Source organism: Toxotes jaculatrix, chromosome 16 (assembly GCF_017976425.1).
Source record: "Toxotes jaculatrix isolate fToxJac2 chromosome 16, fToxJac2.pri, whole genome shotgun sequence".
NCBI classification, from domain to species: domain Eukaryota; kingdom Metazoa; phylum Chordata; class Actinopteri; family Toxotidae; genus Toxotes; species Toxotes jaculatrix.
The window spans coordinates 24,469,277-24,494,652 of NC_054409.1; the positions used below are offsets into that span (position 1 = coordinate 24,469,277).

The 25,376-nt window shown below is 46.8% G+C and overlaps 2 protein-coding genes across 6 annotated transcripts; both read left to right on the forward strand.

The window, feature by feature from the left end:
• The first annotated feature begins 334 nt into the window (after window positions 1–334).
• Window positions 335–15,587, forward strand: mctp1b (multiple C2 domains, transmembrane 1b). Of its 5 annotated transcripts, none has more exons than XM_041058870.1 (21): window positions 335–953; window positions 7,079–7,199; window positions 7,283–7,425; window positions 7,579–7,658; window positions 8,014–8,137; window positions 9,562–9,600; window positions 10,173–10,340; window positions 10,548–10,678; window positions 10,826–11,012; window positions 11,139–11,281; window positions 11,349–11,471; window positions 11,565–11,667; window positions 11,791–11,892; window positions 12,012–12,086; window positions 12,419–12,538; window positions 12,779–12,889; window positions 13,057–13,110; window positions 13,198–13,307; window positions 13,512–13,621; window positions 13,707–13,804; window positions 14,052–15,587. In XM_041058870.1, the coding sequence occupies exons 1-21, from the start codon at window positions 441–443 to the stop codon at window positions 14,115–14,117; spliced, it is 2,721 nt and encodes a 906-aa protein (XP_040914804.1). In that variant the 5' UTR covers window positions 335–440; the 3' UTR covers window positions 14,118–15,587. The 5 variants fall into 5 exon arrangements, with proteins under 5 accessions (XP_040914804.1, XP_040914799.1, XP_040914800.1 ...); XM_041058865.1 differs by having other exon boundaries at window positions 11,139–11,232; window positions 11,369–11,471; XM_041058866.1 differs by having other exon boundaries at window positions 10,176–10,340; window positions 11,139–11,232; window positions 11,369–11,471.
• Window positions 15,588–17,282: 1,695 nt separating this feature from the next.
• On the forward strand, window positions 17,283–24,702 carry arrdc3b (arrestin domain containing 3b). Its single transcript, XM_041058846.1, has 8 exons — window positions 17,283–17,814; window positions 21,616–21,697; window positions 22,126–22,273; window positions 22,952–23,054; window positions 23,173–23,429; window positions 23,570–23,723; window positions 23,820–23,974; window positions 24,326–24,702. The coding sequence occupies exons 1-8, from the start codon at window positions 17,535–17,537 to the stop codon at window positions 24,401–24,403; spliced, it is 1,257 nt and encodes a 418-aa protein (XP_040914780.1). The 5' UTR covers window positions 17,283–17,534; the 3' UTR covers window positions 24,404–24,702.
• The last annotated feature ends 674 nt before the right edge of the window (window positions 24,703–25,376 follow it).

Below are 25,376 nucleotides of genomic sequence, written 5' to 3' on the forward strand. Positions count from 1 at the left end.
CAGTGTAATGCTGGTATTATACTGCCACGTGCCACTCCTCCGCAGATGAAGACACTTTTACTGACATGTGCCATGGGAGCAGTTTAAGTTTTAACTCAGCATCAGTAAAAAGCATTTATTCTGCCATTCGGGGTGGGGGAGGTGGGGGAGGTGGGGGCGGGTGGGGGGGTTTGGTCGAGGCTCCCTAAACTCTCAGGTCCGGCCCTGGCGTCCTCCTCCCGTCGCCGCCTGCTGTTGTGGGCTAAATATTTCCGAGAAGGGGGCCGGACCCCGACCGCCAGCGGTGCAGCCCAAATCCATGTAGAGCGCTGGTGTTTCCCTCCGCCCTCCTCCGTCTGATGCCGCTCGGCAGCGTAAACACAGGTTGCGCAAGTTTGTCGGCGGGTCCGTAGCCGGTCCATCGGTGTGACGGCGTTTTTGATCTCCGAGCAGAGCCGGGAATGGATCGGAGCGACGGGGAGCAGAATGAGAGCTGCTCGCCCCAACAAAGCACGATGTGGAAACAGTTTCAGGCCAAAGCCAAACCGCTGCTCAGCCCCAAGCTGGGCGCCAGAGACCCCGAGGACAAGAAGGAGCGGAGCATGTGGATGTTCAAGAAGATGAAGCGGAAGGAAAACGTCGTCCTGGACCGGGTGATCTCCTCCTCGCAGCCCGACCTGCTCTTCTCCTCTCAGGTGGACGTGGAAGCGAAGGAGGCTCAGCTCTGCGGCAAAGCGGCGGGGGGCGGCTCCGGGCTCGGACGGGAGAAGCTGCAGTCGTCCTCCAAGCACAAGTCCGCCAGCCCGAATAAGCCCACGGTGGCTCAGCTGGTGCAGTCCCACCACAAGAGCTCCTCTCTGGGCTCTGCGTGTCTGGAGAAGCTGGCCGAGCCACCGGCCGGCGGCAGCGGCGAGGGCGAAGCGGCAACAGCTGGTGCGGCGGCAGAAACGCAGGAGAAGCAGGACGAACAGCCGGTGAGCTCCGACCACTCAGACATGCTGCTTTGACAGGCTCCTAAAGCCCAAAGTGATGCATTCAAAGTTGTGTCTGACCAACGATCAGAAAGACACAAACACACACAGCAAAGCAGCACAGCCTCACACACAACTGCACAGTCAGCCATTTTCCTGTGTCACAAAACTTTAAACTCTCACCAAACTGAAAACAAGTGAAGCAGCTGATGCTGAACTAGGCCTGAGCTGCACACATGGACACTGGGAGGTGACGGGATGAGAGAACCAGCCTCCTTCAGGGGCTTTATTTTACAGAAAGGATGTGCAGTAGGAAACGGCTTTTATTTTGAAATTATTTTATTTTGAAATTATTATTATAATTATTAAGGGAGCATGAAAGTGTGTGTGTTTGGAAGCCAACACAGAAATCACAGGTGATAACAACACTGTGCTAACTGCGGCTGGGATGTGTCTGTAAATGGTGATTCACACAGGAAAATACAGAGGACGTCTCTCGCTGACAGCCCTGTCTCAGGCTGCAGCTGTTTACAGCTGTCAACAGTTACAACCAACTGTGGATCATGGTGTGACTCCAGCAGCACAGTGTCGTGGCCTCGTGCACTAAGAAAGAACAATTTAAGTTTACTTTAAATTTATTTGTTGTGATAATTTGGCAAAATGAATTCATCGTGTCTAAAATGTGAGAAAACGTCATGAGTACATAAACAAACAGCTGGATGTGGATTCTGGAGAAGAAAGGTTCAGTCTGATGTTAAACAGGAAGCCTGGATATGGAAACGCCTGCTAAATGTGTAATTACAGTGTTTTATTGTTATTTTACGGGGGAAGTGTTGGAGGGTGTGGGCAGCCAACACAACTGGGTCAGAGCTGCAGCTTTTCACTGCCAGTGATGAGCTTTACTGGGAGGCGACACAGCACTGGTTAGCTAACCAGTGGTGAGAACGTCTCCCCCTGTGACACCTGGGAACTCACCTGACACCCCCTGTTTTTTTTAATCAGCCTGAAAAGGGCTTTTACTTTGTATTCCAAACTCTGCACAGCTGCTCAGTTCCAGGGTGTAATGAGCAGCGGAGGTGGTGCAGTCATGTCTCTGAGCAGTGATTTGGAGAAGTCTCTCCTGGAGACAGAGGACCGGCCGGCACGTCCAAGAGACTATTAGAATTAAACCAGAGAAAGTGACGGTGACGAGTTGTCGATTGTTGTGGTGTGAAAATGTGTTTGTGCCGGTTGTGTCAGCTGTGAGTGTAGCAGGACCTGTCTCTGTCCGCAGAGACAGGTGTGTCACGCTTCATGCACTGTCCAAACACTGTGCTGGTGGGAGGAGACAAGAGAGAGTTTAACATTCTTTGCCTGAAGAACGTTTGTTGCCCTCTGGGACATCAGACGTTGTGTGTCTCCACTTGTACCGACCTGCATGTCTCACAGTCGTGGAGACGGAGTGTGGAGACGGAGTGTGGAGACTCACAGAGGGATCACAAACTGCTCATTTGCTTTAAGGTTGATAGGAAATTTTTGCACACAGACAAATATCTGAGTCTGGGTTGTATTGTCAGGAACGATTTGTCTTTGTCTTTGTCTTTGTCTTTGTTTGTGTGTGTGTGTGTGTTTGTCTGTGTCTGTGTATGTGTGTGTGTGTGTGTGTGTGTGTGTGTTTGTGTGTGTGTGTTTGTGTGTGTGTGTGTGTGTGTTTGTGTCTGTGTGTGTTTGTGTGTGTGTGTTTGTCTGTGTCTGTGTGTGTTTGTGTTTGTCTGTGTGTGTGCGTGTGTCTGTGCGTGTGTTTGTGTGTGTGTCTGTTTGGGTGTTTCATCAGTTGTTGCACGTTAGGTTTTGTGTAGTTGTTGTTGTAATTTTGTAACGTGCCTTTCTGACGAGTCTGATGTTTGTTTTAGTTCGTTCACTTATTTGGTCAAAATGTTATTTTGAAAAAGAAGAAATGAGCTTTTATTGATTTTTTTCAGAGTCGGTACAAACACTGATGGACTGTCCTGGATCATACAACCGTCCTTTAGCTTCATGTTGTTTCAGCTTCGTTGAGACAGTGGACAGAAATGTCTCCTGTCCGTGTCTGTGGGATGAACAGTTTGAGGCTCTGCAGTTAACAGATAACAGACATGCTGCTTTTTAAAGCTCGCTCATTCACACATTCTGCATCACGTTGTGGTTTCACAGGGTTTATGTGCTGAGCTGTTTATTTCACGTGCTGTTTAAATTCAGTTCTGTATTTTAGACACGAGACTGACCTCAGATCAGCCCGTGACCCTGTGCAGCCTGTCAGTCAGGCTCACTCCCCCGGAGGATTAAAGTCAAGCCAACCAGCCGTGTTCCTCCTCTCCCTCCCTCCTTCTCATCTGTTCCTCCTCCTTTCATTCAGCTTTAACACCCACACTATCGCACCTGCTCCTTCTGTGCTGCACCTGATTTCTCTGGAGATTCTTTCTGAGGTTACAGGAGTCGATTTTTCAGCCGATCCTCAGCTGCCTCGGTAGTGTCCTCAGTGTCTCTCCCTCTGCTATGTGTCCCACATAGTTTCTCTATTCAACAATAATCCCTGCTCCCCTCGTTCCACCTTCCACCTCGCCTGTGTTTCCCCCTGCATCCTGCTCGACCCTGGATCTCCTTCTGAGTGAGGACCCGGTGGCAGAGTCCCGTCTTGCGATTCGAGGGTTACTCCGCTGTGGCTCTTGTGATGATTCCTGTTCCCTCGCCTCCAAATGTGTACGGCTGCTGTCGGTGAGCTCATCATCACCATCATCACGCTGTGATTCATTTCCGTGTCTTGTGTGTTTTGTAGTTTTAGAAAATAACTAATTGTTGTGCTGTACAAGTAAACCTCGGGTTATTATTATAATTTTTATAGTTCAGAGTTAAACTGAAACTAAACAAAGCTAAACTAAACAGGATTAACAGAAACAAACTAGTTTGGTAGTTTGCATTAATATAACTTCATGTACACGTAGGCTGGTTTCAGGATAAGCAGCATCTTACTGAGACATTTTCATTGTCAGTGATGAACAATCATTATTGGACTTTCAGTTACCATGAATTTATATCCTGAGGATCATAATGTGAAAAAGGGCCCACGTGTATTTATGAATATAGTTTATTTTTTATGTTTAATTTTTAGAATTCCTTCCTTTTCTGTTTGTGATGAAAGAAAAATCAATTTAAAACAAAAATGAAAGCAAGCAAAGCTCAACAGCTTTCAGCTTAGCTTCGTGCTAACATTAGCACTGATTTCCACTTCATGTTACTTCAGCACCTGTTGAGTCACCTGTGGCTCTGTGCTGTCACCACAGAGGGAGGAGACGGAGACAGCTGGGACAGAAACAGAAATGTTCACAGCGGCTGCTTGAAACAAGCGTTCACAACGTGCTGGTTTTAATGACGACAGCAGGAAACTGTGCGATCAGCTGCAGCACGTTCACCTCAGTCTGTTCGAAGCCACTGGCTTCACACCGTGTGAGTCCTGCACAGACACACATGTGCTGCCATGTCCTTACATCCACAGACACAAACTGCACTCGTTCATCAGCTGGGTTTGTTCATCCCATGTGTTTGTCCTCAGGTTGACTGTGTGTGAGGCTCAGTAGAAACTGTACGACTCACACTGTCGCACGTTTCTTCAGCACAGTTGGTTTGAGATGCAGAGCTGTTCGATCATAGTGAGTCTGTTCCTGAGAGCCTGAGCTTCCTCTGGCTCTTCTCTGCTGTATTGATCACTGCCGTCTGTATCGGCAGCTGCATTGATGCTAATGGGCCCTTGAGGTTTGCTCATCATGTTACGGAGGACGCTGCTGTTGACGTGAGGGAGATGGACGCTCCTCCATGTGTTCTCCCTCCCTCTCCAGGGCCTGTAATCTTCACACACAGAGGGTTAGTTTGTCGTTTAGAGCACGTTAGGGTCCCTGAACATGTGTCTGGCACATTAACAGATCAGCTGCAGCTGTAGCTTGTTGGAGCAGCTGGTTGTAGACTGGTGTCACAGAGTGGACATAACGGTTAGTAGAGAGTGTGTAAACACAAATACACACACTGCCCTAAAATAAGTGTGCACCAGTGTTGCTGATGGGATTGTACGTGATCTGATGCTATTCTCAGCTTGGTGCTTTGCTTCCTGATTTACTGCCACAAGACAGTTAATCTCCTGTAAGCAGCTTGTTAAATGTGGCAGCCTGGTTACTCCTATAAAATAAACTCCCTGACTCAGCTTTGGACCAGGTTGGTGCCAGTTTATGGCTGCTGCACTTTTCTGTTTCCCCCCATTCATGCAGCCACGGTGGCGAGATGTAGCGTGAGTTCAGACACGTCGGTGCGGTGCCACAGTGACGCCGTAAAATCCACACCAACCTTTACCAGACCGGATCTGCTGCAGAGTATTGTTAAAACTCTGTGGCCACAGGTCGTCTCATCAGAGCCGTGAGAGCTGCTGAACAGAAGCACATATCAGCTGTGACACTTTCATCAGAACCTCATGTCACAGCTGACTGCCGACAAAAAGACTGAGTGCAAAACAGCTGAGGAAGAATAATAAAAAAAGAAAACCCTGCACCATCATCAGCAGCAGCAGCAGCAGCAGCAGCAGGACACAGTCAGAGAGCAGCTGCTGAATGTGGGTGGTGGAGATGAAAGCAGAGCTAAAACAGAGTGAATGTTGGACGTTGCTGCTCTGTGGATGATTAAACCGGCGCCTGTTCACGAACACGTTAGTCAAAGCAGCTTTATAAGGTGACGACACGTCAGCGTTTTCAGCGGTGTGGCGTTGACCTGGTACACCTCCGCCCGCAGCCTGTTATCAGCTTATTTAACATCATCACGTCTGAACTGGACTTACCCTATTTGCCATGTCCTCCACCTGAGGACGGAGACGACGTTTGAGCAGCCCTCCTCCACGCTGTGTGTGTGTGTGTGTCTGTGTGTGTGTGTGTGTGTGTGTGTGTGTCTGTGTGTCTGTGTGTGTGTGTGTCAGCTTTCACTGACTGTTCAGTGGAATTTCCCCAGCTTGCAAAACACCAGCAGGACTTCAAAAGACTCAGGAAACAAGTCTGTTTCATAATGTGTGTAACTGGTTTCTGGTTGAGTGAAGCAGCTGTGAGACGAGCTGAGACGATGCTTGGACGCAGGTGAGACGTCTGATCCAGAGGCTGATCTGTGCAGAGCGTTAGTTTTAAACATCGCTATTCAAATCCCACAGCCACAGAGTGCAGCCTCATGTATTATCACATTATAGAGGTATTGATCAGAGCATCTGTGTAAGTGTGTGTGTGTGTGTTGAAGCTTTAAAAGTGACGGATGATGAGATTCACGTTTGATTAACTCTGTTGTTTACATTCAAACCGAAACTTTTTTTGTATTGGAAAGACACTGACAGAGACTGTAAACCATCATCATCATCATCATCATCATCATCATCATCATCATCATCATCATCATCATTGCCCATTTCATCCATCAGATGTAGCTTTTGTCTCATTCTTGAAGCACAGCATCAGATTAGATAAAATGTGAAGGCCTGATCCTCCTGGGGTCATTTTGTGTGTCTGTTTGTTGGTGTTCTGAATCCCTTCCTGGTCTTTTTGTGTGTCTTTGTGGTAGTGTTGCGTCTCTTTCTGTAGTTTTTCACATGACTGTGGTTTGTTGAATGCGTGTGCTGCTGGTGTGCTGCTGGTGTTGTTGAGTCAGTTGTAAATGTTCCGAGTTTCTTCACAGACACATTCGTCCTCTTGCATCTGCAGCAGGTGATGAATCAGTGTTCGGCCTTGTTGTATCACAGTGTGCCTGTTTCGTACGTTCAGTTTGTGCATTGCCACAGCACAAGTGTTGCTGCAGTGAAAGTATCAGCTCAACAATCGAAACAGATGGGAGGAAGCTGCTCTCGTGTAATTTCCTGTTAGTGGTCACCCACGGGACGAGTTACCGAGCTGAATTAGACTCACTTCAGTCAGTGTGTGCAAGCGTCGAACCAACTGAGGAGGTGAGGAGTCCGACGCTTCGGTCGGCTCTTAGTGCCGTTCATTTATCTGGAACATGCCGGTGAGTTCTCTTTGAGACTGCGGCTTCCTCGCTGTTGGACTGACTGATTTCAGCTTGTGCTGTTTGTAATTGATGCATTCGTTTTTTTCTAACAGGGCATTGCTGCTCCATGCTCCTCGGGGGTCGCTCCTGAGCGAGCCGCCCCCAGCTCAGGGATGTATAAGCTGGAGATTGAACTCAAGAGAGGCCACAACCTGGCTGTGCGAGACAGAGGAGGTACAGTTATACCTCATCTCTCTGTTGTTTTGTTCTGTGTTATTGATTTTGTGGGTCTGTGACAGACTTGTGTGTCTTTGCAGGCAGCAGTGATCCATATGTCAAGTTCAAACTCGCCGGTAAAGAGGTGTTCAGAAGCAAAACCATCCACAAGAACCTGAACCCAGTGTGGGACGAGAAGACGACTTTAATAATGGACAGTCTGAGTGAACCTTTGTATGTGAAGGTACAGGCTTGGACACACACACACACACACGCACGCACGCACGCACGCACGCACACACACACACACACACACACACACACAAAGCTTTCCCACATGTGTTCTTGATGAACATTAGAGTCAGTGGAGATTTTCCTGTGTCTCCTGTGTCTGCAGGTCTTTGACTATGACTTTGGTCTTCAGGATGATTTCATGGGTTCTGCTTACCTGTACCTGGAGTCTCTGGAGCAGCAGAGGTGTGTTTCCCTAACGACGCTCGTGCCACCGTTTGGTTTCACTTTGTGTCGGGTTTCCCCTCTGGAAACAAAACTGCCTTTTCAGTTCCACTGTGTTGCCCTCCCACCACATTCATGGGGCTGTTTTCATGGTGGGTTCGTGGCAACTCAGGGTGGTCATGGGTCCTTTATGTGGGGCCCCCTGCTGTCTCTTATTACCACTTTTGGAGCCAGGGTATGTTAAAAACCAGACTCAGCACATACATGTGTGGAGCTGTGTTTATCAGCGAGCCTTCACAGTGCTTGTAGCTGCAGCTTTCATCAGGCGATGGCGGCACCGTCAACCTTCTCACGTGTTCGTACCCGTGTGTTACAGGACGATACCTGTAACTCTGGTGCTGAGGGATCCACAGCACCCTGATCAGGACCTGGGCTCCCTGGAGCTGGCTGTCACCCTGACGCCTAAAGACAGTCCCATAGAAGAACGACGAGACTCCACGGTATGTACACTGTACTATAAATGTACTTATTTACATTTGACCACTGAGTACACACACAACAACCTGTCACGTGTGATCTTTGCGATCTTGCGGTTGTGTTTCCTGCAGCAGTGGGAGGTTAGGACGTATCGGTGGAAGCCTTATGTGAACAAAGTGAGTGTAGAGGTGATTAGGATCTGAGTGGCGTCCTGCAGCTTCGTTCTGTCTGAGCTTTTCCTGCTTCACAGCTTTAGTTTTTTAGTTGTAGTTCTTCTGCCTCTGCAGCGCTCATGAATAAAATAAAGACAAACATTTTCCCCTCACCTCTGATCTCAGTGTCGCGCTCCTCAAAAGGCAAAAACCAACAGAAATTCATGATTTTTATTGTTACAGCAGTGGATGTTACTGCGACTGACCTAAATACAGAAGAAAAGACAGGCTGTAAAAACACATATCTGATAGTGAAATTTAATCATTACTGAGTAGTTAAAGATTTCGTTTTCATAAAGTTTGGGGACTTTGAAGAGACATAACCAAACCAGCAGAGGCTGAGATATTCAGACTATTAGTAATCCTACATTTCCCATAATGCAACTCAGCAGCATATTTTGCTTAACTTCCTTTCTCCACGTCCGGCAGTTACAGAGTAGCACAGTCCTTCATCTGGAGAGTGGAGGACTCTCAGTCCAGTGTTCCCTCTCTCTTATCTCCGTGTTTGGTCTCCACCAGCTCCTGAGGGGAACATGTCTGTCTGCTGTGTCCTCTCAGCAGGTGGTGGACAGAAGCTTTTTACAGCTGTTCCTCTGAAAAACGACATGATGAGAGCGATTAGCAGCAGCAGTGATTACATTTCAGTCGGCTTCGTCATCATCACAGTTTATGCTCAGTTACACACGGTTTGTCTTTGATCAGCGTCAGTGTTCTCACACGAGAAGCTGGTTTCCAAATGTATCCTCAGCTCTAAGATATTAAACACAGCCTGTCTCCTTATGTTTTATTCAGTATATAAATTAATCACAGGCCTCAGTCTGTGCTGCAGCTCCAGTCAGAGAGGAAGAGAGAGGTAGTCAACAATGAGGCAGAGGGATGGAGGGAGACAGGGAGGAGGAGTGAAGAACAACTGAGGTCGTAATGATGAATATTCAGCAGAACGTTTTTCACTGTTCGAATCTATTTTCAGATGCTTTATTCGTGGAGCTTCTCTTCCTCCTCCTCCTCTCACGGCTCCTCCTCTGCATCACTTGTTTGAGCTCCGGTTAGAAGTGGGACTGTCCTGTAGCTCCCCCTAGTGGCTGAAAAACGATTCCTTTTTTGAGATAAAAGACTGTGACTGTTTTCTTGTGTCTGTGTTAAAACCACGTGTTTTGCAGTCCTCTGACTGAACCATTAGTCTGTTGCCACCCTGTAGGAGTCAGCTGAAATAATGTATGTTAATGTATGTTCAGACAATGCTGCTCAGGAGGTCCTGGAAACGGTCCACGAAGGTAAACCACCCTCTTCATCGTCTGATCGTCTGTGTGTGCAGTCGAAGTTTTCCGTTACCTGTCCTGACACGTTCATGTTCATCACCTGACATCACCTCAGAGCCTCATCTGACCATTTTATTCATTTATTTTTATCTTTTTTTTTGGTGACAGACATCAAACGTGTTGTGTGTTGGGAAACTGCTGATTGTTGTTGCTGTCTGTAACCAGGCCGCTGTTCTTCAAACCCTGAACCAGACGCTCAGAACTTTAGGTTTAATTTAATCATCATCAGTTTCATTCAGCTTTAATTCATTTCAGAGTGGAAATGACAAAACCTCATCATAATGTCATAACAGTAACTGTCTAGAAACTTTAGTTTTACATGAATAAAAATACAACTTTATTGTGCTGAATTAATTCTCACAGTAACATCAACAGATTTTTAAAATCCCAAATTTAAAATCATATTTACATAATTTCTCAACATGGTTTTAAAAATGGAGTCATTTGAAAATCTGACAACAGTTTCAGATGTGTTTGTGTGTGCGTGTGTCTGTGTGTGCGTGTGTGTGTGCGTGTGTGTGGACCAGCAGCAGCAGTCCATGCGTCTCTCAGAGCTGCATCGGAAAGCGCAGCTCTGGCGAGGGATCGTCAGCATCGCACTGATCGAAGGTCGAAACCTGATGCCCATGGACCCGAACGGCCTGAGTGACCCGTACGTCAAGTTCAGACTGGGACACCAGAAGTACAGGAGCAAGGTGCGTCAGTCCTGTGGTGGACTTTATATCTGAGGACACACACAGTCACCAGTCTTTCTTCAAATGACAGTTAACCTTGTTGCTTCTGTGTGTGTGTGTGTGTGTGTGTGTGTGTGTGTGTGTGTGTGTGTGTGTGTGTGTGTGTGTGTGTGCGTGTGTGTGTGTGCGTGTGTGTGTGTGCGTGTGTGTGTGTGCGTGTGTGTTCAGACTGTGCCAAAGACCCTGAGTCCACAGTGGAGGGAGCAGTTTGACCTGCACCTGTATGAGGAGACGGGGGGAGAGCTGGAGATCACAGTGTGGGACAGAGACACCGGGAGGAGAGACGACTTCATTGGACAGTCAGTCTGTCTCTTCTGTGTTTGAATGTCCACGTGTCGTCTGTTCAGTGCTCAGCTGCACTGACGTTCTGTGGGGAATGATGTTTGTTTTGTGTGTTCTGCGTGTTCTGTGTGTGTCTGTGTGCGGTGTGTGTGTGTGTTGCTCAGGTGTCAGCTGGACCTCTCCACTCTGGCCAAAGAGCACACCCATCACCTGGAGCTGCCTCTGGAGGAGTCCCGGGGCTACGTGGTGCTGCTGGTCACGCTGACGGCCTCGTCCCACGTCTCCATCGCTGACCTGTCCATCACGCCTCTGGACGACCCGCAGGAACGCAGGGAGATACTCAAACGATACGTAAGCAGCACTTGAACGACTCTGGAGTGTCTGGGTGAAAAAACACAGGTCAGCTCAGGTGAAATATCCACTCAGTTAAAAAAAAGCACCTGAGCAGGAAGTGTTGTGCTGTCGTCCTGTGTGCAGAGTGCGTTGAAGTCGTTCTCTAACTTCAGAGATGTGGGCATCGTGCAGGTGAAGGTGCTGAGAGCAGAAGGTCTCATGGCTGCAGACGTAACCGGTGATTTAAAACATCTCATTTCTTTCTGCCTCGTCGTACATTCATTACTGTCCTTATATACTACTGCACTATGTGACATGATTCACATTCATCCAATAACATCTGTGAATCCAAAGCGAAGTCCTTGTTTCCGCAGGTAAGAGTGATCCTTTCTGTGTGCTGGAGCTGAATAACGACAGGCTGCAGACACACACTGTTTACAAGAACCTCAGTCCAGAGTGGAACAAAGTCTTCACCTTGTGAGTGACCTTCAGGCTCCGCCCATCTGTTTTCTGTGGTTGGTTTTGTACAGAAGTAGTTTCCCCTGTGTAAGTCACTGTGTCGTCTCTCAGTAACGTGAAAGACATTCACTCGGTGCTGGAGGTGACGGTGTTCGATGAGGACAGAGACCGGAGCGCCGACTTCCTGGGAAAAGTTGCCATCCCCTTACTACATGTAAGTGTCATGGGAATCACGTGATATCTGAGCAGCACTGAAACACCTGCCTCAGCGAACACGGTCTGTCTGAGCTTTGGACGTTAGAAACGTCCCAACGTGACCGTGTTTTATTTCTGTCAGATCCGTAACGGTGAGCAGAAGAGTTACGTGCTGAAAAACAAGGAGCTGACGGCTCCGACCAAAGGTGTCGTCTACCTGGAGATCGATGTCATCTACAACACTGTGAGTGCCAATCATCTCAGGACGCCTCAGACTGATGTGGTGACCCGACCGGACGGGGTGAACCCGGGGTCGGACGCCACCGGGCTAAACCAGCTAACTGCACCTGTCTCTGTCCTCAGGTCAAAGCGGCTCTGAGGACCGTGGTCCCTGCAGAGCAGAAGTTTATGGAGGAAGAACCGAAAGTCTCCAAACATGTATGTTAATAAGCACGTGTAAACATGTATGTATTTACTGTGATGTTTATCATGACGACGATGAGAAGAAACCAGTGAGAAGTGATTTGAAGTAACAGCAGCAATAAAGAATCTGCCCTCCCTCTTTAATAAGACAGTAAAAACCACTGGAGATAATAAGACGGAGATAAAAGCAATAAAATAAAATAAAAAATTTCCTCCAGTGAAAACTTTACATGAGGATTTACAGCTTGTTGTGAAGATCTGCCCCGAGTGTTTCATAAAAAAGACGAGATCTCCAGACTTCTGTCTGAAATGTTGAAAATGATAAAATCATTCTTTGTGTCTTTCAGTTGCTCCAGCAGAACTTTAACCGTGTGAAGCGATGCATCATGGTCCTGATCAGCTACGGGACTTACATCAACAGCTGCTTCGAGTGGGAGTCAGCTCAGAGGAGCATCGTCTCCTTCTTGGTATGAAAACACACCGACACACTCGCACTCTGTACGTTTAGCAGTAGGACTCAGGGTCATTACGAGATAAGGTCTCCGGTCGTTACTGGACGCAGTGTTCCTCCCTGTGAGCACATCAATAACAACAGAAGGTTCACAGAGTTAAAGCTGGTTCTCAGCTGATCCAGCTGTGCCGTGAGGAGCTGGATCAGAGGACGGGAGAAGCAGCCGCTGACCTGCTGTCTGTTTCCCTCCTCTCAGCTGTTTGTGGTGGTGGTGTGGAACTTCGAGCTCTACATGCTGCCGCTGGCGTTGCTGCTGCTGCTGGTCTGGAACTACTTCTTCTCCTCGAGCAGGGACACGGCAGACATGGTGAGAAAACATCTAGGATCTGAGTGTTTCTTTTTTTTTTCTGCTGTAATTGCTGAACTGCATTTTCATCACAGTTTAATTTACATTTATAAGAAAATGAAGAAAATGAAATTTGTGTTTCGAATGTTGCAGCAGTCACACGTTTTATGCTTCTGTTTCTGCTGCAGTCGATGGAGGCCATGTTTGAATGGGAGGATGAAGAGGAGGATAAGGACGACAAGGTAGTGTCGTTTTAAAACAGCTGTACGTTCCTGTGTGACATTGGCCAAAAGGTGTGAAAACACTGATGTTTCCCTCGTTCCTGTCAGGACTCAGAGCCCAAAGGCTTCATGGATAAACTGTATGCCATCCAGGACGTGTTCATCAGCGTGCAGAGCGCTCTGGATGAGGTGGCGTCGTACGGAGAGAGGATAAAGAAGTGGGTACCACGTGTAAGACTGAAAACATGTGATGCAGCAGTAAAAGGCTGTGATGGCGTCTCAGGGCCGGTAACGGCTCACAGCGACGTTAGCACGTCACAGCACGTCAGCAGCCTGTCGTTCCACGCTGCTGTGAAGCAGACGCCTGGGTCACAGCAGCGTGGAACAGTTTTCATGTGAGCTTTGTTCTTTGTCCACTGCAGCACCTTTAACTGGACAGTGCCTTTTCTGAGCTGGCTGGCGATCACTGCCTTATGCTTGGCCACACTTCTTCTCTACCTCATACCTCTAAGATACCTGGTTCTCGCGTGGGGTGAGTCCTGGTTTCTCACCGACAGCTTTACACCAGCACAGGGACGACGCACGTGGACTCAGAAACAATTTTCTGTTTTCTGCAGGTGTGAATAAATTCACCAAGAAGCTTCGAGATCCGTACATGATTGACAACAACGAGCTTCTGGACTTTCTGTCCAGAGTTCCCTCTGATGTCCAGGTGGTGGGTAACTCGTGGCTCCTACTTGGTGCTGACAGGGAAACCTGGTCGCACCAGTTTAAAAAGACGAAACTGTTTCTCTGAGTCAGACATTAGAGTTTGTCACAGTCTGAATCTGACACCATAACTCTGTGTGTGTGTGTGTGTGTGTGTGTGTGTGTGTGTGTGTGTGTGTGTGTGTGTGTGTCTGTCTGTCTGTGTGTGTGTGTGTGTGTGTGTGTCTGTCTGTCTCTCTGTCTCTGATGGACAGATGCAGTATCGTGAGCTGAAGGTCGACCCCGGACAGAGCCCCAGCAAACGTAAGAGGACAGCATGAGTTAGCTGCTCTGTCACGTCCTCCATCTCCTCTCTGCTGGAACAGTAAACGGTCGAACTGTAAACTATGTAAACTATGTTATTTATACATTTCTTGTATATTTTGTTTATTATGAAACGTGTTGAATTGCTTTTGGTTTGTTACTGTGGGAAGATTTATTTTCTAAATCCTGTAAAGAAAAGGAAACAAAGCTCTTTATGTTTTTTAATCTCTTTTATTTCCTGTAACAACACGACGTATAAACCTGAACTTACATGTGGTAATGATGTGTCACGAATGTACACGTGTATGTTACACAGAGTATGCATGTATGAAGGTGTGGCACTGTTGCATGGAATCGTTGCATCTTTTTTATTTCTGTGTTTGTAGCTGGATGTGTCGTCAGTGTCTGATGTTAGGTTGAAGATAGAGCTGCATGTTATTCCACGTATGAAGGTATTTACACGTAAACACCTCACACGACACACACGTCTGATTTGGCTTTTGCATGTTCCACCTCTGAACTGTTCCAAACAAACGGTATCAGCTGGATTTCAGAAGAACCACATCAGAGATTTAACCCGAACGCTGAAACATCGATTCTCAGCTGTTTGTTCTTCACTTGACTTTTTCTGCTTCTGTCTCGTTTCAGATTCAGATTCAGATTCAGATTCATTACACAAAATACAATCAGCAGATAAACGATCATGTTATTGTAGGTTAGGATGATGCCGTCCTTCCTGTAATGAGTAGTTTTACTTTTGATGTTCACAGTGTTTTTTCCTGATGATACTTTTGATGACACTTTTACTTCAGTCAGATTTTAAATGCAGGTGTTTTACTCTGATCTGAGAACGTTTTCCTCCTCTGATGCACAAACAAAGGGACCATAAAGATTAAGGACATATAACCATGTATGTTGTATTTAACTTTATTTCTTTGTTTGTTTGATTTATTATTATTTTATTTTTTTTGATATTTTAAATCTTCCGTAAAGATGAACAGTCAGATCAGCTCTGACGCTTTATTCTCACTTCCTGCTTTTTTTTTTGGGCCAAATGTTCGTTGACGTGTCCGGAACAGTCCGGGTTAGCTGTTGTTCTGTCATCGGTTTGTTTCACATGTGGAAGGTTCTGGAATGAGATCTCCTGCACGTCTGTGTGCGCTGTCATAGTGCGTGTTTTAAAAGTGTGTTGCATGATCCAACAGAAATGAATATGCAAGTGCATTCACTGATTCTCAACGTGAAGTTCATCTGATGCGTCCGTGGCTTGTGTGTGACGTCCACATCCACCTGAGCTCCAGGTAAAGAGACAAGAGGCTTTGTTAGACCTCACTCTGTCATCCTGCACATCACCTGTTTACCTGGGATGTTTGCTGTGACTGTAACGAAGGAGCATTTATCTGAGAAAACATCTGTACACAGAGCCAGCGGCTCCCTGTTTGTCTTTATCACATAAACGTGGAGTAAAACTCGACTGTTAGAAATGATCATTACTGGAGGAAATGTGTTCATTTCTTGGTCTCACCTTTATTTGAGGGAGAAGCATCCTCTATGGTTTTTAAACTACGGTTCCCATAATGCTTTGGGAGGGAAGCACAGTGTTACAGTGGGGTCAGTGAGTTAGCTGTGGGCTTTTTTAGCCTGTTTGTTTTCCCTGTGGTGAATGAACATCGTTAAAGGTCTGAAGAATCAGCTGCTGTTTGAGCGGAGAACAGTCACAGTCACCAGGTGACTCCGGCAGGTGATGGACCCGGAGCCGAGGACACACACAACACGTGTAAGTCAGACCAAATCTAAAAACGTGTGTGTTGAGTTTGTGTGTCTGAGCTCAGAGCTGTTTGATCTCTGTGGAGGATGTTTCTGTTCTTTAACCTGTCCTCACCGAGCTCACGGTTCCTCCGTGAACGCAGCACATCGCATCCTTCACGGTGATCAGTCACTCGGTCACTGATCATGTGCTGTTCTGCAGTGCTTTATAGGCAACTTCTACTGCACTACGCTTTAGAGACAAATGTTGGTGTGTGTGTGTTTGTAATTATCTTTTTATTGATTTCATTAAGAGAATGAACATAAAGGTCCCGGGCCCCGGGCTCCGGGCCCCGGGCCCCGGGTGCAGACCTCAGTGTGAGGCGTCCCCTGCTCTCAGCTCACATGTTGTGTGTTCACTCTTGTGACCAGCAGAGGGACTCACTCTGCGTGTTTGGATCCAGAGCTGCAGGGGTTCACAGGGTGAACAGCAGCCAGACCTGTTCCAGATGTGAAGCCTGGTTTTTAACCATTAATGCAAAGATGAATTCGCTGCAGTGTGAACGGATTATCAGTGTATTTATCACCTCACACACCAGTTTTTAAAATCCTGGTCTGAATATACTGAATGTATGTGTTTTCTTTTCTGTCCTCAGGTGGGACACCTCTGCTCCTCAGACTCTGTCCTTCATGACTCAGAGCCTCGGTGGGTTAAACTGATCTGACTTTTCTTTTCCTCTAACAGAGAATCACTCTTCCCTTTTCTTCCCTTTTCTTTATTTTCAGACACTGATAGAACCATTTCAGTCAAAGCTCACACGTGGATGTTTGTGGTGTGTTATCATTTGTCTTTTCCTCGGGTCAAAGGTTTAGTGATGTGTCTCATTTCTCTGGGACGTTTTACTGTGGCTTGTTTGGTTTGTTTGGCTTGGTTCTGGTTCTGGTTCTGTTCAGACTCACAGCACCTGGTTCAGATCAGGGAAAGACTGTGACATCAGCTTAAAACTTAATCTACTCAAAACAAAAACTTTATAAACAACATCAAAGATCCTAAAAGCAGACTTTGGGTCTGACAGAGTGAAGTGTTACCTGTGTCAGGTGAGCTCACGATCACATGGCTGATTCAGGTAAAGCTCAACTACTGTGATCGTTTCTGTCCAGAGCTGTTAGGACGACTCGTCCTAAATGTCTCCACTCGTCCTGGACGAGTGGAGACATATCCTGTGTGTGTGTGTGTGTGTGTGTGTGTGTGTGTGTGTGTGTGTCTGTGTGTGTGTCTGTGTGTGTGTGTGTGTGTGTCTGTGTGTGTGTGTGTGTCTGTGTGTGTGTGTGTGTGTGTGTGTGTGTGTGTGAGAGAGAGAGAGAGCAGGCCGGCCGGTCTGTGCGCACATGCTCAGTGAGGTTATTTTTGCGCACAGAGGCTTTAAGAGCGCAGCGGCTGGAGGCAGACGGCAGCAGAGAGAGAGCGGAGAGGCGCGCAGGCACAGCAGGAGGAGACCCGAGAGCCGAGGCGGACCATCAGCTGTGCGTCTCAACCAGATGAACCATCACCGACTCAGCCGCAGACCCGGCTCTGTGCTGGGCACCCCGAGCTAGGCGCATGAATTTGTGCCACACGGCTCTGCTCACAACTTCTCCCCCATAGACTCTTGTTTTTCATCGCGTTTTCTCATTATTTCGTTGCCACCATGGTGCTGGGCAAAGTGAGGGCCTTGGCGATCTACTTTGACAGTCTGAATGAGAACAACCTGCCGGTGTTCTCCGGGGGAGAACTGGTGTCAGGGAGGGTGGTGGTGGAGGTTACCGGGGATGTGCGGGTAAAGCGTCTGGACATAACCGCGAGAGGAGTCGCCAAGGTCCGGTGGACAGAGTCGAGGAACGCCGGGGCCAACACGGCTTACACTCAGAACTACACGGAGGAGGTGGAATACTTACACCATTACGACACCTTGATAGGAGAGGAGAGAGGTAAGGAGCTGCTTCCACTCACTGTCTGTGTGACAGCTGCTGCTGTGTGTCGCAGTGTGATGCGGGTCAGCTGATCACGCAAACTTTTCACAGAGGCTGATTAATGTGATCGGAAACTTTGTGAGAGCTGAAGGTGCAGACGTGTGTCGGGACAGAGCGCAGAGCCCCAAACATCCCGTCCATCAGTGACAGTGGTGCTGATGCAACAGCTGATGCGACCCGGGCTTCTGCCCTCACTTCAAATGAACACATGAATTATTCATCCACGCCGTTTCATAAGCACTAAATACGCTTCGGAACAGCGGGGATGAGGGTTTCAGAGCCGGGCAGCGCTGCACAGGCTGCATCCCGACGTTTCACATTTCTCCGTTCGCTTCTGGAGAAAAAGTTGTTATCGATGTGCGAAACACTTCGCGTGAATAAAGACATCGATCCAGAACCGGAACCAGTCGATGTTTGCGTGAATGTTTGAATGTTTGTTGCAACATTCACGCAAACTGATGGGAAATGAACATTTTTACTGATGACATCCTGAAGTAGGCTAGCTCAGGCAACTCCCTTTGTTAGAAGCGGTTCAAACCTGTTCAGAAACTGCCAGAGAGGGAGGGAGGGGAGGAGGGGAGGAGGGGAGGGAGGACCAGACTTACTGTGTATCTGTGTGTGTGTGTGTGTGTGTGAGATTGTTATGTGTGTGGAGTAATATCTCAGCTGCTGGTTAAGCCTCCTAACACTCCCTGAACCCTCGGTTGTGCCGTTACACTTGTAAAACTTGATGCAAATGAGTGAAGGGACAGTTTGACGGAAATAAGAAACTCAGGCCTGGATGTGTCTCAGTCCATCAGAGTGTGGGTCAGACTATCACCTGACCCACAGTCCATCAGAGTGTGGGTCAGACTATCACCTGAAGTACTGTTTTCATCCTCCCCGGACTCAACTACACACTGTCTGAGAGTGACAGACACGTTTGGACTCTGCAGCACAAGCACGAATCATCATCATCATCATCATCATGGAGGACTTGTCTTCGTCCGCAGCTGCTTGTTTCTGAGAAGGACTTTGTTTTCTGCACTCCCGCCACGCCGCATACATCCTGGGGTCAAAGTTCAGGACAAACATCACAACTGTTCATAACAGCTGCTTCATTTTCAGCAGCAGATTTTTGGTTGAATCTTCTGACTCAGCGAAACCATGTCCATGTTTGTGGCTGTTTCTGGAGCTTTTGATCAAATCGCATGACCTTCCTCAGCAGGTGGAGTTTCCCCAGCTGTCATGAAACTGTAGATGTTCAGACTTCAGGTGAACTGAATGCAGATATGTATGTTTAAATTTATTTGATCTGCATCAAGATTTTTTTGTTTATGCTTTAAATTTGTTTTTATTGGATTGAACTTATTGTTTCCTCAGAAATCCAGTTTGAAGGATGAAGCTATAAACTTCAACTCTGCTGCAAATGATGATTATTAAACACCCGCAGGCGCCATGTCTGATCATCAGGCCAACACCCAAAACATTCTGTTCACGAACAGTGAAACTTCAGGAGCTGGAGACAGTGAACGATGAGACTCATTGGATTTTATCATAGTTACAGACGATAAATTGTTTCAGCTCCACTTAAAGTTGTGACTGAAAGTTTATTGTTGGAGTCACTTTTTAATTTTTTTTTAAAGACGACATGAATAAAACAGGTTTTTAATTCCATGAAAAGTAAAGTGGGCAGACTCCGTGTGCTGAGAAGGATCATGGGATTCGACCAAAAGCTCGAGAAGAAGCTGCTAAACGGACATTTTGGTGAGATTCTTCATGTTTTCATTAAACTCTGGAGACTTTTAAAACTATTTAAAAGTAACTGAACCGTCTCTGATGACGCTGTGATGCTGATGTTGTCTCTGACTGTAACTGGTTTTATTGTTTGATGCTGAAGATGTTTGATGAATTAAATGACCTGAATGTGTCACATGTTCTTTCTTCTGTCTTCATTTAGTTTCTTCCACGTCTCTGTGTGTGAGATCTGTACCTGGAGTTCACTGATAGTGTACAACACCCTTCCTCTCTCTGCCTCCCCATCCACCCCCCCCCCTCTTCCCCCTCTCATGCCACACACCACATGGCTGTACTAATGTGGGCAGGGGCTTGTCATGGCTGCACCAATCAGAGCCCGGCCTGTAATTCATGTCACGCTCTCCTCCAATGGGAGGCCGAGTTGTAATGCATGCGTTGGAGTTTCCAGCTGAAGGAAGCTGCTCAGTCTGGTTCATACCGGTCTACTCCTGCTTGCTCTGTGTTGCCGGTGACTTGACTGGGCGCACGCTCATACATGCACGAACACACACACACACATGCATGCAAGCTGTTTATGACAGCTCTCACACCAAACATACAAACACACACTTGCACACGCACACACACACACAGAGTCAGACAGACACAAACAGCAGAGATGCAGGGTGAAATGGAGCGAGTGCTGAGGTGGCAGGAAGCTGAAGTTCAGCAGGGTTCAGACATTTACACAGAGTTTAAAATACAAACAATAAGAGAAGAAATGAGGAAGTGAACCGAGGTTGTGTTCGTTCTCCAGCAGCTGTTTACTGCATCTGTTCACCAGTCAAATATTCTGTTTTCACAGACATTAAACGAATGTCGGTTGGTTAAAAAGACTTTTCTTTTCTTCTCTTAAATCCTTGATGCTTATGAAGCAACATGACTCAGTTATTCAGCTTAAAGCTGAACTCATCAGAGTCCAGCACCAGACCACAGATCTGCTCGAAGACTGTGGGTCAAACATCAGGGTCACGTTCTAAAACTCTTCTAAAAGGAAAAGGGTCCAACAGCAGGACTGAGCAGATTAAAGTCTGTGTGTTGAATCAGTTGTGTGCGTTGTCTGATGTGAAACATGTTTGCAGTATTTGTTTTGTTGTGTGGTTCAGTGTTGTGTTTTTTTTTTTCATGCACGTACACCTTAGGACACGATCAGATCAAAGTTATTGGTTTTACCTGCAACATGAAACGAATGTGTTTGGACAGTTCATTCACATTTTTCCCATCAGTCCTGTGGATGGATTTATTTTGCAGATCTGTTCTGATTTCGCCATTTTCTGTCTCACAAAATCATTTTTTCCCTTTTTTCTTCTGCTGCTTCCTGAAGTCTGAAGGATATTTATCACTTTTTCCATTGAAAAGATTTTCTCAACAACCCGTGGCTCCACCTTCCCCCAGTTCCTCATCACAGCTGATTTCTTGTTTTAACCAGTGTCTGTCACTTCCCAAGACGTTTCAAACAGCTCATAGAGAAATGAATGTGGTTTCTCCAGGACAGTTGTCTCAACATCTCCGAATGTTTGCCGTATTTTCCACTTTTTACCAATAATCATCTCAAACTTCAATATGAAGCTTTTCCCATTTCTTATTTATACATATAGCTGAATATAATACATATGAAAACATCTTAATCTTAAAATTTAAACAAGAATTCGGTTTCAACTTTTGACAGAAATGTTATAAATAGTCAGAGCTACAGAAACATTTCAGTATTTGCGATTTGTCCAACAACACAGATGAAATGTGGATCATTGATGTCTGTGCCTCATTTCTTCACTGTCCTGATGAAACCAGTGTTTTTGTGCTCACTATACTTCTCGTTCTCTTCTTACATGCCTCTAACAGTTGGAAATAAATCCCCGGAGGTGAAGTGATAAGCAGAGTTCATTGTGTAATAAGGTTATGTGACATGTTGTGTTAACAGGGCGGGGTGTGGACTCCCTGCAGAGCACAGGTGTATTTGGAAACCTGTTCTTTGTCTTTCAGATGAGGACAGTTCAGAGGAGGGTCTGACTGTTCTGCACGCCGGCTTGCATGAGTTTGCTTTCAGCTTCAACCTTCCTCAGATGTGAGTAGAGACCAAGTGCATTTACTCGGGTTCTGTACGGAACTGCAGTTATGAAGTACTTTGAAATGATCCAGTGTTTTAAAAAACAAAATAAAACAGAGAAAATCCAAAAACTGAACACAAGATCTACAAATCAGAACTTTTTCTTCTTCCCCATGAATCATCTGACAACCTACTACAGGAAGTACTTTTACTGCAATACTGTAACTACAGGAAGTACTTTTACTGTGATTCTTACCTGTGATACTACATAACTGTGAAAAAACTTCTCCTCTTGTACTAAAGCTGGAGTTTGAATGCAGGGCTTTAACTTGGAGCAGGCCGTGCTGTGTTTTCTCTCAGTACCTCTGCACACAGTACACGACCACCGACCAGCCTCACTTCCTAACGCTCTGTTTTCCCGCCGCCCTTCCTCCCCCTCCTATCAGGGCCCTGGCCACGTCCTTTGAAGGGAAGCACGGCAGTGTGAGGTACTGGGTGAAAGCTGAACTGCACCGTTCATGGCTGCTCCCTGTCAAAGTGAAGAAAGAGTTCATTGTGTTCGAGCACATCGACATCAACACACCTCTGCTGCTGGTAGGAGCTCTGCCACGCTGCCTTTACTTTAAAGGAACAGTTTGACATTTGGGGAAATGTTCACCTTCTGTTAGATGAGAAGACTGATCCCACTCTCATGTCCTTATGCTAAATGTGAAGCTACAACCAGCAGCTGCTCGGTCCAAAGGTAATAAAATCCACCTGTAACACAAGGAGGACCCATACACTGGATTTACAGCTCCCTTTAATTTTATTAGTGACATTCTGGCAGATCTTAATCAGGGTAGCACCCTGCAGAAATAAACGGGGGCGTGTATGTACGTGGCCAAATGACCAGTGAAATCATCTGATCAGATTCATGTGTGTCAGCAAGTCTGAAGCTCACGTTTCAGCAAACAACAACAACAATTAACTCAATCGAGCAAATAAACATCTTCCATAATAAATAATTCTTTTTGTTTTCCTTCGAAGACTCTGATGCTGCTCGTTTAGCTCGTTCCTCTGAGAACAGATGAGTTCATCATCATTTTTATCCACTGTGATCTTCACTCATTGGACGGTGGAGGCTGGACAGTCAGAGGACAGTGATCCTCCCGCCTCGTACACATTTACTGTGCAGACATGAGAGTGGTGTCGGTCTTCAGAAAGAAAGGACGGGATGGATTTCATGTTTTCAGCGTCTCCCGTCAGTTAAAACAGATGGTTGTATGTGAACAGGCTCCTCAGGCTGGAACCAAAGAGAAGACCCTGTGCTGCTGGTTCTGTGCCTCAGGCCCGATCTCCCTCAGTGCCAAGATTGAGCGAAAGGGCTACACACCAGGTGAGTGAACACCTCCTCCAAACTCCTCCAACGCTCCTTCTGCTTCTTTGCTTTTGAGATTCCACTTATGCCCCTTCTCTCTCAGTCTGACGGACTGATCTCTTCTCTTCCTTCCAAGGTGAATCCATCCAAATCTTCGCAGAGGTGGAGAACTGTTCTTCCCGGGTCGTGGTGCCCAAGGCTGCGCTGTACCAGACCCAGACCTTCTTTGCCAAGGGTAAGGGCAAGCAGATCCAGCAGCTGGTGTCCAATCTGCGAGGAGACCCTCTGCCGCAGGGGAAGAGCCAGAGCTGGGAGGGAAAACTGCTCAAAATACCCCCGGTGTCCCCCTCCATCCTGGACTGTCCCATCATCAGAGTGGAGTACGCCCTGGTGGTGAGTCGGAGGGGTTGTTTAGAGTGTGACAGACAGATGAATTGGAGGTGGAGGCAGGAAGTTGCAGTGTTTTTATTTGTGTGCATGAAAAACTTTCTCCAGCTAAGACAAATGTGTTTCTTCTTCTTCTCTGCCTGCAGGTGTATGTGGACATTCCTGGTGGGTTGAACTTGTCTCTCTCTTTGCCGTTGGTGATCGGGACCATACCCCTCCATGCCAGCACCACCCGCACCTCCAGCATCAGCAGCAACTGCAGCACTCTGAGCTGGCTGGGCCTGTCGGAGAGACCCGAGGGTACGGACAGTAAACACGGGCACGTGGAAGTGTGTTGTCCTTTATTCATGTGCGTGTTGTACGCAAAGATCTCTTACGCTTGTTTGTCTATTGCAGCACCACCGAGCTACAGCGATCTGGCAATATCAGAGTCTCACAGGCGGGATTGTCTGCAGGGCTGTGATAGGTCTGAGGGGGAGGGAGAGGACCAGGGATCTCTGCTCACATACATCACAGAGTTCAGATATCTCCCCCCACCACTCTACTCTGAGGTACAGTTCATACACACACACACACACACACACACACACACACACACACGCCTTCACAGTCTCACAGCAAAGCGACCAACTTCATTTTTTATTTTCACTTTCCTTGATTTTAAAGTCAGACAGAAAGTCAAGAGCGATTTGGAGTCTGAAATCTTTGAGTGTTGCAGCTTTAGTTTTTAGTTATTTGCAGAAAAACTTCATGAGATCAGATGAGAAATTCAAAACTGGATTTGAATTAAATATTATTTTCAACAGACTTTTAATTGAACTGGTTTTTCATACTTTGTGTTGTTTATTTACCACTCCATCAGCAGCCTGTAAACATGCTCTGTGACCCCCTCCCCCCTTCAGGTCGACCCTTACCCCGACCCCGTGGAGGTGTGTGGGGCCACGGATGTGAGGAGGCCGGACACGTGTCCGTCCCGCTGAGGAGAGCTCAGGAGCTCTGAAGGCTTCTGCCAAAACAAGACCGCGTCACCGTCAGCTACCAGGCGCACACAGCCAGCTTCTCACCAGATTATGTATCACGACAAAAAAGGCCAGACCCTCCCCGACCCGGGAATGTCAGCTGAGAGAGTGTTAGGTGACCACTGACGTATGGACCAGGGATTTTGAGCCATGCCGGATCCTCTGTATCCTGTGCTCAAGACGAGGCAAAAAAAAAAAATTCTGTCTGACTCCCACTGTCTGAGTCTGTCAGAGGAAGCCTCCTCCTGCCTCACAGTGAAGTTTGCACATTACCGTAATTACTGTTTTTCTGTCTGTGGTTCTATAAATTGCAGATTCCCGCAGACCTGAACGCTACAGTAGAATCTGTCCACAGATCTAAACAATATTCTGCTCTTTAATCTAAATGGCACATTTAAAACAGGACAAAGGCTATGTTCAGTCAAATGAATGAGTTTGAGCTTGTGTCTGTGGCCTGAAGGTGTCACTGTCACCAAGAACTGTCAGCAGAAACCGACTGACAGATAAAACATGACAGACGATGATTCTGATGATTCATCTGATGATGAATGATTAAGTGTCCCATTAACGACCACCTCGAGCACTTAAAGTTAAGCTCAAATTGTGTGTAAATGTGTGAATGAGACTGTGTGAGTGTGTGTATGTGTGTGTGTGTATGTGTGTGCGTGCGTGCGTGTGTGTGTGTGTGTTTAAATGACCAGGTTAAAAACCCAGACGGGGTCTAGAGAAAAGCACAATGACCAAGCGAGAAAGAGAAGCACGACTCTCCTGTTGGTTTCCGCTCTGAATAAAGCTTCTCTGCTGTAGATTTTTCTGAACGTTAAGAAGCTTCGTGCTCACAAAGAGAAAAGAACGACAGAGCGTGAGAGAGAAATGTTTACAGATGAATCTATCAAACTGAGAATGTTGTTCAAACGTAACTTCTTCTTCCACC

What these genes read in the sequence shown, in the direction of transcription:
- arrdc3b (XM_041058846.1), top strand. Translation starts at nt 17,535, where the DNA reads ATGGTGCTGGGCAAAGTGAGGGCCTTGGCGATCTACTTTGACAGTCTG. An exon ending in AGCTTCAACCTTCCTCAGAT is followed by an intron (nt 21,698 to 22,125) that starts GTGAGTAGAGAC and finishes CCCTCCTATCAG; the next exon opens with GGCCCTGGCCACGTCCTTTG. An exon ending in TCAACACACCTCTGCTGCTG is followed by an intron (nt 22,274 to 22,951) that starts GTAGGAGCTCTG and finishes GTATGTGAACAG; the next exon opens with GCTCCTCAGGCTGGAACCAA.
- mctp1b (XM_041058870.1), top strand. Translation starts at nt 441, where the DNA reads ATGGATCGGAGCGACGGGGAGCAGAATGAGAGCTGCTCGCCCCAACAA. An exon ending in GTGAACCTTTGTATGTGAAG is followed by an intron (nt 7,426 to 7,578) that starts GTACAGGCTTGG and finishes CTGTGTCTGCAG; the next exon opens with GTCTTTGACTATGACTTTGG. An exon ending in AAGAACGACGAGACTCCACG is followed by an intron (nt 8,138 to 9,561) that starts GTATGTACACTG and finishes ATGTATGTTCAG; the next exon opens with ACAATGCTGCTCAGGAGGTC.